At 37.5% G+C, this 15,468-nt stretch overlaps 1 protein-coding gene across 16 annotated transcripts in view; it reads left to right on the top strand.

The window, feature by feature from the left end:
• Grip1 (glutamate receptor interacting protein 1) overlaps positions 1-15,468 on the top strand; it is a 645,398-nt gene that overhangs the window by 464,777 nt on the left and 165,153 nt on the right. For 14 of the 16 annotated variants that reach the window (XM_046430647.2, XM_058574652.1, XM_058574657.1 and 11 more), the window contains one exon: positions 8,405-8,485. The exons of the other annotated variants lie outside the window; for them this stretch is intronic. In XM_046430647.2, coding sequence (XP_046286603.1) covers positions 8,405-8,485 — 81 coding nt within the window. The remainder of the gene's footprint in view (positions 1-8,404; positions 8,486-15,468) is intronic. 16 annotated transcript variants of the gene reach the window in all.

Here is a 15,468-nt window from a genome sequence, read left to right as displayed (position 1 = left end):
CAAAGGCCTGCAGACATCGGCAAGCAGCATGGTTTCCATGGACCACTTTCACAAGGTTGACCAGATGTTCTGGGCCACTGCAGTTTTTTTTTGTCTCTGTGTGCAGATCAGAGGTCAGGTTCTGTGCTGGAGATCTTCCTAGTTCCAAGATAACTGTGCAGATTCAAGGAAGTGATTCTACATCTAAAGGGAAAGAATTTAAGGAGATAATGCCAAAGAAGATTCTTACCCCATGTTGCTGTCATAAGGCAGTATATAACATTATAATTCATCATTTTCCCTAGAGTCTGACCTTAGATATATCCACCAAATTCAACCATTTTAAGATTGTTGAGAGGTTTAAAATTGATCAAGAGATGGTACAATTTAGTCCAAACCATAACATTAAAAAGTTTTATTTCTATTTGAGGAAATCATTCCATATGCAACTTGATATTTGCAGTCTGAGGCCTGCAGATTCTTTTGGAGTTTACTGATACGACTGGCATTCTGCCGGATCCTTTGTGGGCTGACACTGACATAACCAGATGAGACATGAGGACAGGTGTAACCTCACTATTTGTATAATTGCTTGCTGTTGGTAATGTTGATTGGAGCAGGGCTTCCCAAATATTACTGTGCATGTGAATCACCTGGAGATTCACATTCTGATTCCATAGGTCAGTGGGGCCTGAGATTCAGCACTGATGACAAGCTCCCAGTTAATTTTCATGCAGATTGGCTATGGACCATATTTGCAGAAGCAAAGATTTAGATAATAATGGAAGAAAATGTTTTTATAAGACAGGGACTCTGAAACAATGTGGGTGGTAATATTTAATTCTTGAAGGGCTATGCAACTATGATTAATATAATTTAGAGGATATCCTATCATTGTGAAGAAACTATTATTTGTACCTTTAGGTTTTTTATTTTAATTTTTTTTTTTGTATTTTATGAGTTTTAATTTGACAGACATAACCTACAAAAATAAAAACTCTTTAAGGTACTTGGTGATTTTTAATTTTTTTCTTTCCACATTTTTATTAGTGCATTATAGTTATACATAATGATGGAATTTGTTGTTGCATATCCATATATGCACATACTATAACAATATAATTTGGCCAATATCCCTTCCTTCCCTTCCTCCTCCCTTCCCTCCTCCCACTTCATGGTCCCTTTCCTGTACTGATCCCCCTTTGATTTTCATGAAATCACCTCTGCCCCCCCACACACACACTTACACCTTTCTTTTCCTTTTTCCCTCTCTAGCTTCCATATTTGAGAGAAAACATAAGACCCTTGACCTTCTTAGTTTGGTTTATTTTGCTACTTCACAACTTTAGTTCTTACTACATAAAATCAAATACTGATTCTATGATCCTTCAAGAATGCTCAGCTATGGTCAAGCCTGATAATATAAACTACATATTTGTCCCCTAAAGTTTGGTGTATTCTTTAAATACACTTTAAATAGTAATGGTCTCAAGTTCCATCCTGGCATCTTTGTCTTTAAAATGTATTTGTGCTCTATTTGGATGATTTGGTTTTTTTAATGTCCAAAAGCAGAAGACCTGGTCCCTTTAAGAATATAAAGCACATCTGTGTCTAAATTAGAAAACTGTAAGGAAACCTGCAGAGTCAGGATAGACATTAGTGCCATGCAGATGCAAAACAAATCACAGAAGAGGGGAGTGAGAGTAGATGGAGGAACGGAGGGAAAACTCTTATCTTAATGGGAGAGGGATCCTCATGGAGCAGCACCAGGCCTCTGTCTCTGCCATTAAACTCAGATAAGTTGTATTCCCTTTTGGTTCAAACCCAGATGTGTGGACTACTTTACCAGATTAGGAAAGGAGATGAAATTAACTCATTCCTTAGGATAAGTTGTCAGCTATTAATCATGTTGCAGCCTTGACATGCCAAAGCTGTATTGCCACAGCCTGCATAGGAGCTAGAGCCTTCTGACTGTAGAAGGGTCCAGAACGTAACTTCTGCTTGGCCCTAGAAACATAGGATTATTTTAATCTGGAGGGGAAAATCATTTAGGTTTGAAAAGGAGTACTAGATTATATCTTTGTGTTTACCTTTATGTGGGGCACTGTGATCATAGTTACACATCATTTTAATAAGAAAAAAAACCCGACATAACTCATTTCTGTTAAAACCCTTTGACAGCTATCCTTCAGGAAATATTGCATAAATTGTAGAATGTATCATCAAATCATCAAGGCAGCAAAATGAACTGGAGGGTGAGGGTCCAAGAGAGAGAAGCAGCCACAATATGTATGTGCTGAACTGGGATAAGATGCTCTGAGGACCAGAATTCAGAAAAGAACAAGGTTCCCACCAACGCAAAATTTTTGTATTAGCTGAAAGCTCAAAATGTTGTCTTGCTTCTTGATTTTTCTGATTGCAAAATTCTGGATGGGTCATTGTGGTGAATCCCCCTCTCTCTTCCCATGCCCCACCTCCACCAGGGCCTAAGCCCATGCTCAGCCTCCCTCAGGAGAATCAAGCACCATGTCTCATTCTCACATCTAGCAGGTAATAAGATTCTGCAATCAACATTCCCCTGAAAGTTTCATTACCTTTTATCTATTTTGATTCTTAGTTTGCACATAGTAGGCACTAACATTTGTGGAAGGCAATTGAATTCAAGGGACAGATTATTTCCTTCCCAATGGACTTTGTTTTGTTCCCTTATGGAAGATGTTTTCTTGTGTGTTCGTAATGACATGAGCACTGCGTCATGAGCTGCCTGTCTCCCCATTGCTGGAAAATGGTCCTAATGTTTAAGTGCACAAAAATGTCTCTCTTTTTTTTTTCTAATCAAGAAGTTAAGGGATCTGCTGGCTTAGCAGGTGCCTCAATTTTGCATAATTAGTTGCTAAGAATTGTTTAGCAGAGGCTGATTAGTCTCAGCCAAAGGAAATTGAATTTTTTTCTTCAACTAAACACTGAACACAGCCATAGATTTCTGAAACCATAGTCATATCTGCTCTTCCGGAGAAGCCCAGACCCTGGGGATGGGAGAGGCAGGAGATGGAGAGACAAAAATCAGTCTGATTACACATGGATACCGTTTGATGCCAGGCAACCATTGCAGGATACAAGAGTGTGAGGGGACCTGAGCCCCTTGGAGACGTGTTTCTCCAGGTCCAAAATTTGTCTGTGATGCAGAGTGGAGTCTTCCTCTGTAGGCACCTGCTGTTTATTTTTCAAGTTCATAAACACCAGCTTCACTTACAATATATAATCAAATTAAATGACCTGTGTTTGCCTTTCCTGTGTTTAGCACATGAGGACACTGGCCAAATTGATGTATATGAGAGGGACAGATGGTTCTCCCCATTGTTCTTCCGTTTAAAGTGTATGCTTGACTAAACCCTGTCTGAGCCTCTGTCACCATGTCAATTGTCCCTGTTAATGGAGGGGCATATTCCCTGATGTCATGGGATGTCTCTGCAAAAGGACCCATGTTTTTCCTTGTTATTACCAATATTCAAGCCCCTCTGAAAGTGGGAGGCCATTGTATGTGACAGCGATTATCTAGCCGCTAAGATTTCATTAGAAAAGGCTGGCAGTCCTGATGCCCTGAGATGCCCTTTATGATTACTGGAAGCATTCATTTCAGGGAGCATCAGCTCACTAGCTCTGTGTCTGTTTTTCTCCCACGGCAACTTGCAGGAAAGATCTACCATGGAAGTCAAGCCTGAGAGTTTTATATGAAAATCAAAAATTATTTTGTTGAATTATATTAAAGGTTCTTTGAGAAATCTTTGTTATGATTTGGATAGGAGGTGTCCCCTGAAAGCTCATGTATGAGACAATGCAGGAATGTTCAGAGGTAAAATGATTCGATTATTAGAACTGCAACCTAATCAGTAGCGTAATTCATTTGATGGATTAATGATTTTTAATGGATTAATGGGTGGTAACTATAGGCAAGTGGGTGTGGCTGGAAGAAATAGATCACTGAGGGATGTACCGATGGGGATTACAATATCCCTGCTTCCTTGCACTCAAGATTTCTCTGCTTTCTGGTTGTCATGAGCTGAGCTGCATTCCTCTGTCACACCCTTCCAACAGATGTTCTGCCTCACCTTGGGCCCAGAGCAATGGAGTCCAGACAACTATGGAGTAAACCTCTGAAACTGTAAACCATAATCAACTTTTTGTCCTCTAAGTTGTAATCAGACATTCAGATCTTTTGGTCACAGTGACGAGAGCTGACTAAAACACTTTCTATAATCTGAATAAAAATGAAAGGAAATATATTTGAATATTAGTTTTATAAAGAGTCACAGATTTTTAACCTACAGTAGGTCAATACTTAATAACTGTTGGGTGGTGATGTGACTTTATAAGGAATAGGTTATAAGACAAAAATCAGAGATGGGAGGAAGCATAGCTCACATATTTCAGGCTACTTGTTTATAATAAATGTTCTTGTTTGAAAATTGAATATAATTCATTCATCCACCAGCAAATATTTAATGAATGCTTACTATGTGCCAGGTCCTATTTCTTTTATACCTTTGCTTTATTTACTTAGTTTTTTTTTTTTTTTTAATGTGGTGCTGAGGATGAAACCCAGTACCTCACATGTACAAGGCAGGTGCTCTACCACTGAGCAACAACCGCAGCCCCTGTGACAGGTGCTATTCTAAACATGTTATCTATTCATTGATTCCTTTCCTTATTTGACCTAATTTTTAATTCATTCATATATCTGGATGGAACTCCAAATTCTAGTTTGTGCCTCCCTCATAAACAAAGAAAAAGTATTAACATCTATATTATAATTCGATGACTCTTAGTAAAGCCAATGCTGAAGAGCAATGAATTGAATTGGTATTTCTTTTAAATATTTATCTTTAAAAGAGTGAACTTGAGAGTATTAAGTATTATGCACTTTAGGAAGGGAGGGGAAAGGATATTTATTCACATGCATGAAGAATTGACTACGATGGCACATTTCAAAGGTTTTGCCACAGGAATTACACCATGCAAAGTCTTGCTGGTATGATGGGTCTAGTCACTTCCTTGTGTGATACAGCAACATGTGAGCCAATGTCCTAAGAAATCAACTTTTCTCTCCAAGAGGAAATTAGATAAAGAAGAAAGAACATGAGAATAAAGATATATAGTCTAGATTCACTTTAAATATGTGTCCTTCTTTAAACTTATCTCTCGGGGCCCCACACCTTGCCATAAAATGAAAGAGTAGTTTAGATGGTCTCTTATAAGTATATGACTTTAGTATGTATCTACAAATCCACTCAAGGACACAAGGAAAGACCATGATAGAAACCTCCATAGCTTTCCATGATTCATGCAGAGGATTAAAAATACTCCCTGGACATTTCTCTCCTTTGGAATCCTATTATGGAGCCAGAAGCCATTGACTCATTCAGCATCCTACTCCATTTCTATTTGACTGGCTAAGATAATCAAAACCTGACTTTTAGTAAATCAATGAAAAGAGTGGAAATCCATTCTATGATGAACAACTTTTTATAAAAGGGCCATGTTGCCTTTTCTATGTTTAAAATAAAAATATAGGGGCTGGGAATGTGGCTCAAGCAGTAATGCGCTCGCCTGGCATGCGCGGGGCGCTGGGTTCCTCAGCACCACATAAAAATAAAATAAAAATGTTGTGTCCACCAAAAACCGAAAAATAAAAATATTAAAAAAATTCTCTCTCTCTCTAAATATATATATATACCAAGTTCTCTGAAAACCAAGGTTACCTTGCACCATACTTCTCTGTTGCTATGGTCTCCTTAACTCTACTGAGAGATGCTGCCAAGCTTCCCCCTCACACACACTTCCATTAAGAACTATTGCTTTCAACATGGTTCACTTTGGCAAGCTATTCTTAGATAATATCGAAATTGTTTCATTCTGGTCTTTTGACCAAGACAACTTTTGGCTTCTAGATACTTATTTACTTTTGCCTGTGCTCAGGAAGGACACTGGATGCTGGGACTGGAGGAGGGGTGGGGGATGGTGATGTAGATGCTGGCCAGGTGGCCATCTATAATTCAGTTTCAACCTTTTAAGGATGTGCATAACTAGACTATTTCAGCTCTAAATCAAGGAAATTGCTTTCAAATATAAATGAGAAAACCATTTTACCAGGGTTGACTACATCCGTAATGCAAGCTGGGTAAATTTCTAAAGGAATGTTTCCTTAAAATAGAGCATCAAGTACAGATAACTTTAGAGTCTCCCGGGCACATCTCTTACTGCCCTTTAAGAAAATTCAACACTACATTCAAACTAAGACTTTAATGGGCAGTAACCTTCACAAATTGAAAACTGAGGAAAGCCTTTAAATTTCTGAGATGCCACCTCTAAACCTGGTTGTTGTGATATGTATCACTTTGCTCAGAGCTCTGTACTTTTAAAAACCACACACTTTCAAAGTTTTAGATAATGAAAGAAAATACATTTTTAAAGAAGTCTTATGAAGAATCTCAGATTTTTACATAGAGTCTGTTTTTACAGGTGCTACATATTGCTTGGCTATTAAATCAACACTGTGATAAAAAGCACTAAAATTCCCAGGTGTCAATGATGGGCAAAGGGAGACTTTGAAATCTAATGCTTAGGTTTTGTTCTGTGGTTTTTGATTATGCTCTAAATTGTGTTTGGAAAGAAAAGAGTCAGAGACCTGCCTGAGATGCTACTTTAAAAGCAATCGTGAGCTGGACACAGTGGCACACACCTGTAATCCCAGCACTCAGAAGACTGAGATAGGAGTATCGCAAGTTCAAAGCCAGCCTCAGCAACTTATTGAGGCCCTAAGCAACTCAGCAAGACCCTGTTTCTAAAAAAATTATAAAAAGAGGGCTAGGGATGTGGCTCAGTGGTAAAACGCCTGTGGGTTCAATCCCCAGTAGCCCCCCCCCCAAAAAAAAGCAATTGTGAAGCAATTAATTGATTTAGTATCTGAAAGCTGGTAGTTCTTTTATGGTTGGAAGAATGTAAAGAATTGGGCAACAAATGGAATATAAACATGAAAGAGTGTGCCTGTCATTTTTTTAAGTTAATTGCAGTTTAAACCCGTGTTAATCTTTATTTTTTGCCATTATTTCTAAAGACCTTGTTAGTTTTATGAAGAAATCATGAATCATTTCAACCAGAAGAACATCCTAAAGAGGAAATGAATTCCTCACTTTTGAAACACTAGCCACCTAGGTGGGAGAATTCATGTCCTCTGATGATACAACTTTGTTTCTGGATTAAATATTCATTGTGTTTAATAGTTTGTCATATGCAACACAGTTTTGTAAAATTCCTTAATAATTTCCTGTTTACACAACAACAAACAAGCGTCACAGTGTGACCAGGGTGGCACTTGGGTCATTTAGCTGGACTAAATATGCTGGGCAATTACTTTACATTATATTTACTAAGCCGTATACATCCTATTCTTGAAACTGAAGATTTTTTACTCTGACATCTCTTACTTGATATAAATGCCTCCACAGAAGCTAGGAAGAATCATTCCTTCCTATATTTTAACCCTAATATTTGCCATCCTAGATCACTCTTCTGTATTCCAAGACAGAGCAAATCCTAAAACAATCACTGTACTTATAATTTAATAGACCCATTTCCTCTACGATCTTGTCACTTAGTGTATTAATCATTCAGCTTCTTGCCTAACTCCCACTACACTGAACTTCAGACCTTCTGTCTTTTCAGTTGCTCTTTTTATTGCTCTGCAGGTTGTTTTCATCTCTTTCTAAAAGAAGGCCAGTCAGCTTATTGCAATGTCCGTCTTCTTCTTCCACACCATGGTTCTGCCCTGTTCCCAGACTGGCTTCTCTGGTCTCACCTCTGAATGACCCTGTCCCTCTGCTTTACCCTGGATGCCAATTCACACTGCCAGGAATAACCTACTAACTCTTTCTTTATTCTCCTGCGATACTAATGCTCTGTCATCCGCTTATCTGAAATATTGCATTTCTTTTCATTTCCTTTGTTCTTCTACCTGATTTATTCTTAGTGCCCATTGAGCCATTTTATTCCTTCTTTGTCCTCCAGCTCTACATATTCACTGATATTTATTTATCAATGAATGTAGGTGACAGGCAAGTAATTTATATACCACATTTGCATTCTGACAATTTTTTTTAAATGTCTTCATGTGCATTTATAGCTTTTGAACCTCACAATCCTGTGGTAAATGAAAAATTTACCCTCTTTTACAGGGGAAGAAGCTGATGTCCAAAACATTTTTCAGAGCTTGTCCCACTGTTCACCCAAATTCAGGACTCAGGTCTATCAACTCTTTCTACTGTGCCATGTCACCTCTCTCTGGCAGAAGGATTGCAATCCATTAAAGATCTTCACTGTGCCAGAAACCTGATGGAAATTAACCAAACCCTTCATTGTACCTTTGCAGATGAGAGTCCCTACACTAAATCCGCCAGCCAGACAAAGCCGCCTGATGGAGCATTGGCTGTGAGGAGACAGAGCATACCAGGTTAGACCAGACTGTTGGATTTTTCAGCTGTTTTACCTACTTTTCAATCCTGTTATTTGGTGATCCTAAATAATTCTAACCTGGTACAAAAAAATCATGTTATTTCATAGTGTGTAGACTCCATTCTACACAACTTGTTCAAACAGTAGTCAGAAGCTAGACTTTGGAAAAACTTGCCAACTTGTGAAAATCTATTTTATAATCCATCATAGCAAAAATCCTTTGTGAAATGACTTGAATTTATTTCGACTCTCACTCATTTACTCACTCTCACCTCTGTTTTCAGCCGGATGACTTTCACAGCAGCATCCATTTCTTTACTGAGACACCTGGCAGGAAAAGGGGGATGGAAATTGCAGTAGCAGATCATGCATGCTGAATAAAAAAGTCACTCCTTTCTTCTCATCTCTTTGAACCTGAATTTGCTTCCACTGAGCAGCTCTTGTAAAATTCTGGGACTTTGCTTTCCCAGGAAGGTGTGATTAAGATTCTTCGAATGCCGTGAGAGTCACCTGTGTTTTTCCAGCACGATAATGTCTCTAGCCTACAACTTCAGTGTTTTTGAAGCTTTGATTTAAAAAAAAAAAAAAATGACACAAAAGCATGCAAGTTCCCAAAAGGGAAAGGAAATTCAAAATATTATTCAAACTTTATCTCTACTGGATAACTCATGGAAAACCTCCTTAGGAAAGCAACTGTGTACTTAAGAGCAGAGTTTAAAGCATTAATACATCTAAATATGTATAAAAAATAATGCATTTTTGCATTTGATGTAAACAAATTGAGTACAGCTAAACCTCAGCTATAGGATTTTAAAGTAGCAGTGTTTCCTGCATTAAATTGAATGGGCCTACAAATCTGTCAATGAAAAGAAAATATTTCCATTTGAATAAAAAGCAGGGTAGGCCCACTTTCTGAGCAACTTTGTTCATGATTATTATTTAGTTTTATAATTTTTAGATGTGGTTATTTTTACTCTTGATTCTGAAGGCTTAGATTTATTATGAAGGTACATGGCTTATAAGGAGACACGAATATGTTATAGATCCTTGTTGCTTTGAAGATTCTAAAGCAATTTTAATTCTGTAATTAGATGGCATCACCCAGTGAGATTTCTTCTATTCCTTCCTATAAAATAGCATTCTTAGTGCTGGTCACGTTTAGGAAAAAAAAAAAAAAAAAAAAACTATTGCAGTCAGCTATGGGCTCTGTTCTCTGCTTTCTCCTTGTCAGCAGTAAGATAGTATTCAGCATTTGAAGGTCAGGAATGTCAGTTTTCTATCAATTTCTTCCTGTATTCATCTGGTGGGAAGACACAAGAGACTTTTCCCACCGTCCTTACTACTTTAGGTGATATTAAATAAACCCACCAAATATTATTAATGTTTTCCTTTTAAAGGTTTTCTAGTGTTACATACTAAATTGTAACACGTTTTGAGGGGTGTACTTTGTCTTAAAATCAGTTAGTAGTCTTCCAGCTTACATGTTAGGCAAACAAATTGGTTAATCATAACTTTTAATTTATAACCTGCCAGTGATTCTTCATTATAGGATTTTATCTTTTATTCCTCTATGTGTCAGATTTAAAAGTCACTGTAATTATAAACATTTTTGTAAGCTTCATAGGTTGTTCTCATGGAGTTCAGCCATGGAAAAAGACCCTTTTTTGTTCATCACTTGTCAGGAAGAAGCCAAAGGGGTCAGGAGTCTTCAAAATCTTCTCAGTTGTTTAAAACAGCACCCCCCACCTCCACCACCAAAGACCTCATCAGCCAAAAAGCTAAGAAACTAAAGTGGTTAATAGCTGATCATACTCACTATTATCTGAAGGAAAAAAAAATAATGAACTTCTTGGAAACTGCTTCATAACTGACTAAAGACTCTTGGAATTCTAATCCTTACTTTGATGTCTTACTTTAAAGTACCTATGAAGTCTTGCTCTGGCCAAAAGCTAGGGGAGTGAAGAAATACACAGAGGGGAAAGCCAGGTAAATGCATACTCTGACTTGCTGGAGCTTTGGTGAACAATTCTAAAGTGGCCTGATAGCCTACGTTGGACCACATAGAGCTGGAAGAGCTAGATAAGAGTTTACTGCTTTTCTCTTTCTCCTGCTCATCTCCCATCTCACTTCCCTCAAGGGCTTATTGCCACCCTGGGAGCAAGGGAAGATGCATTTAGAGAAAAGTAAACCAAGGAAAAGAAAGCCTAAAGGAGACCTTGGCTCATCTACCAGCCCCTGGTCTTCACAGTGCAGAGGTATCTTCCTCCACCACACCCCCATTCCATTGATAGATGGGGTGGGGGTGCAGTGGAGGAAGAGTACACAATAGCAGAAGGGATCCTAAGCCTGTCTGTCCAAGTTTTGTGGCAGTTTAGCTGTTATTTTAAATTCACTCTATAAATGTAGATCCGGTACTTCCCAGAGGAAATGTTTATATATGTGTTTATATATAAAATAAATGTTTATATATTTCTTAACACAAGCTCCACTATTTTCGTGGCATAATAGGCAGTAACTTTTAACGATACCAGATAGGTAACCTTGAATTTTAACAGAAGTACAATTTGCTTTTCATTCATATCAAACTTCAGTACCACTCTCCAAATTCAAAATTACCACAGCAATTATTTCATAATCACAAGTCAAATATGTATCTTTCATTAAATGCCAGTTCTAACTGTAAATCCTTTCATCTCCCTTCTCTTTCCAAAAAAGGGAATGAATTAAACATCTCTTAGGAGCAAAATACATTTGCTTTGGATAAAGGGGAAATGCATTATTAATGTTATTTGGGAATTTGTCATTTTAATCATGTCTCTTATGGCAAAATAGGTAAGAATAAAAAGATGTATTAGTCTTTCATAAGCTTCTGTAACATTTTTAACAATTATAGTTAAAAAAAATGACATGAGTTTCCCTGTGATGCTAAGGTTCTAACTTAAATTGGAAACAACATTCTGTTTAAAATGTGAAGGAAGTTTATTTGCACTCTTATTTCGGCCCCTTTTTTGAACAGTATGATGAATTCTAATGATATTTTGAACAGATTTTACAGCAGATCTATCTATATTAAAAGGAATCTGTTGTTCTGATATTTCTTAATTTGACAAATTACTGGTGAGTTGAAGTGCGACTATGTAAGGGAGTGTCCAAATTATTAGAAGAAATCTGTACAGACTCTGGATTTGACAGATTTTTTAAAAATAATTTCTGAGTTTACCCCCTTACAGATGAAGTATTTAGCTGAGTGTGGTGGCACATGCTTGTAATCCCAGCGGCTTGGGAGGCTGAGGCAGGAAGATCACGAGTTCAAAGCCAGCCTCAGCAAAAGCGAGGTACTAAGAAACTCAGTGAGACCCTGTCTCTAAATAAAATACAACAAAAAAACACAGGGCTGGGGATGTGGCTCAGTGGTCAAGTGTCCCTTTGGGTCCCTGGTACCCAAAGGGAAAAAATGATGATGTATTTAATCATGTTTGTCTAGTCTTTGTGAACAGAAAAGACAAGATACTACCCAAAGCTTAGAGTCAGGATATTATTTGACTTGCCTCCTCTTTCCACATAAGATATCTTTCTTTGATTGCTAGTCTTGAAAAAGAATCCTAAATCCATTGACAAATACAAGGTGATATCAATCACTTGTATCTATCACATTTCCAAAGTTAGATGCACTTAGGAAAAGTATCTTAAATCTGCATCCAAACTGAGATCATAAACATTTACACAGGATTTTTTCCTCTTCCTAAAATATTATAAAAGATATTTATTAATTTGATCATGATAGAATGACATTGATATTAGTCTTTCTTAGCTGTCACGTTAGGTACTTGGGGATAAGTGAAAATATGGAGCTGACTTTTAAATGCCCAGAAACCCAAAATATATACAGTCAAGTTGTTTAGAATGCATCCAGAAAGGGTCAACACCTATTAAAAAATTCAAGTCTGGAAAATAATACCACACTCTTGACATCACACAAATTAAAGGGGTAGACAAGAATTTTGAAGGTTCTGCCCTCTCTGTTTAGCCTTTTCCTATCTTTGTTATGCACACAATTTGATGCTTCATCGGTCTAAATTCTCATTATTATAGCAGATCTCTAGTGTGACTTTTAGACTAGGATTTTATAGCTAGATCCCTGTCCAGGTCTATGAAGGACATTCACTCTAAATTTTGTGCCCAGTTCTACTTCATCTATTTAGTTCTACCATTGATCCTAAGAAATGAATGAGTCTCACAGATAGGAGTCCAAAGTCTATTGAACCCACCAAATATGAAATATCATACAAAAAAAATGGAGCTATACATGCTATCCAAAGTCACCAAGTCAGGGCTGTGCTGTTAGTGAGATATGACCAGCATCAGGAAATACCAAGCAACCAAGCATCTTTGCCATGCTTTCAAGCTTCCCTGCATCCTCATAAGCATCCCAGGGGCAAGAGGAGCATAAATATGGACCTTACCAAAGCCCCTCACTGGCAACATGATAAAACTTCAAAATAATGGAGTTTCCAGTGTTACAATTAGGATATTGGAAAAATTAGCTAAATTATCTCGCTTCTTTAGAGACAGGTTTCTAAGATAAGAAAGTCACACCTATATGGGGCACTGTGTATATGCCTGTGGCTCTGCCCCTCCCCGACTTTTCTATATGACTCCTCACTGTCTAAAATTAACTGATAAACATATTCTCATTATCTCTCTTAGTCCATAGGTAAAACATAAACTCCATGCAGGCAAGTATTATAAACGTCTTCTTCACTACTATATCTGTATGCATAGAACAGTGCTTAGCATATGTTAGGTGTTCAACCAGTACTTGTGGAATGAATGAATGAAAAAGCAAAGACCACCAGGCAGGTCTCTGTGCCAATTCTATGACCTCATGACTAGTAAATATTCCCACATGTTTTCTGCCTCATTGAATGCTTCTCCAAATACAGGCACATTGGCTTTGAAGAGGCACCAAATATCACATTTCTAAGGAAACTATCTGCTGCCCAGGACTAATGAATGGAATATAGTTCAGCTCAAAGCTAAGAACTTTTTAAAGGCCAGAGATCTCTCCCCAGCCTCATTTGTTTCTGTTTAAGCAGAAAATGTCTGGGTAGTCCTCCAACATCTGAAGAAAACGTTTGAACATCATTTAACAATAAACTTGACAAGATGAAAGTGATTCATTCTGCTGTTCTGCTATAGAAAAGGGTTTTTAAAAATGTGTGAAAAATAGCTCAAGTTTATAAATAGAGCAATGCAAAGTAGAACTTATTACTTATCATGGCAGGTACACATTAAGGATTTCCCCCAGAGACCTGATCCAGTTTGCTATGTGACTGGGGTATGTACTGAGTTCTCAAATAGCGCTGGGCAAAATGAGCAGCTTGATTTGTGTGTTCAGTGTTGTAGTTTTCATTAGCAATTCAGAGCAATGGCAGTCTATTCTGTTTGAACTTCTCTCATGCCTTAGTAAGCATGGCTGAAGTACAAGAAAGTGGTACATATTCAGCAAGTGATTTTAAAACAATAATTCCTCTAGTGTGCAATTTAGTTGAAATTTATTTGTGATGACATAAGACTATGCCTTGAGGTTCCCTAAGAACCCTGTGTTAAAGGAATGGTGGCACAAGCACAGTGCCAGGCTCTTGGTACACTCGGTCATCTATATCTGAGAAACATTTTATAAGAAGGCTCGAGGATATGAGGACCAAAGCTACATGGAAAGACTTTTCCTTCAATAGCTTTTGCGCTAAAAAAAATATTAATTTTCCCATTCTCTAGGTTAGAGAGACCTTCAATTCAGTGTTTTAAAATTAAGTGACTTTAGAGACTTAGGCTCGGTGAATGTCTTATTGCTTGACTGGCATTGGGGAAGGTGAAGAAGTATCTTATACAGTTTACTATAGCATTGTGTTCTGAAGCCCACTGATAACTCTTCTTTTATCCTTCCACCTTAAATGACTTTGAACAGCTTCCCAAAGTTCAATCACTCCTATATCATGTTCATAAATTTTGTTACATATATTCTGCCTTACTATAATTAACATGATTTTCAGTAAATTTAAATTGATTCATTTTCTTAGTTTTCTCTTAAACCTTAATATCTGAGAATTGGTATGTTAATATTATTTTTCCCAACATAATTTTATATGTTTCCAACTAAAAGTTTAAAACAAAGGTTTATAAGTCCCCTGAAATCATCTGGCATCCATCAGTGTTTATATTCACCATATTTTGGGAAACATGAGATTCTTCTCAGATGGAATGAGTTTGAGAACTCCAATGCCATGCACTTTATTGGTACATCAATAAGTAGTTGTTGATTTTTAGTGCAGAAACACGTCATTTAAGCAGGAGCAGAAGACATTTCGGGTTCTGCTAAAAAATGGGAAAAAAACCCCATCAACTTATAGTTAAAAGATAAACACTGAATAATATTTACCCAAATTTTAGGAAATAACAAGAATATTTCATAACTCTTCAATGTTTTTACACATTTCTAAAACCTACTACTGAGCTAGATATTGAGCAGTTGTTCTAAGGACTACCCCTTCAGATTTTAGGTGGAAATACTTTACACAGCAGGCAACCCTGTTCTGGTTGTTCTGATAGCAGCTTGGTGCTTCCCTGCTTTCGGCATGGAATGTGAACCACTATGCATCAGTTCTACACCTCACACCCATGTGTGCTTCACAGCATTGCTCCTTTTTTGTCCAACCAATCCTTTACTTGCTCCTTATGTCCATAATAATAAACCTCTCATTTTTTGATCCTAAGCATTCCTCCAAACTGAGCCTCATATACTCATTTAACATGTAATTATCCAGCACCCACCGTGTGCCAGGTGTCATTCTAGGAGCATGGATGTGAACTCAGCCTGTAAACCTCCACGCCCCTATAGTTGGCATGGTAGTGGGGAAGACAAACCTGCAGCAAACAGTGCATCTCTAACATTAGATGAGGCTATGTTGAGCACAATGAAGG

Source organism: Marmota monax, unplaced genomic scaffold, assembly GCF_021218885.2.
Source record: "Marmota monax isolate L192 unplaced genomic scaffold, Marmota_monax_Labrador192_F-V1.1 WCK01_AAM20220418_F8-fsc00056, whole genome shotgun sequence".
NCBI classification, from domain to species: Eukaryota; Metazoa; Chordata; class Mammalia; order Rodentia; family Sciuridae; genus Marmota; species Marmota monax.
Note: the sequence above shows the minus strand (reverse complement) of the source record. Positions and strands in the feature narration are given on the sequence as shown.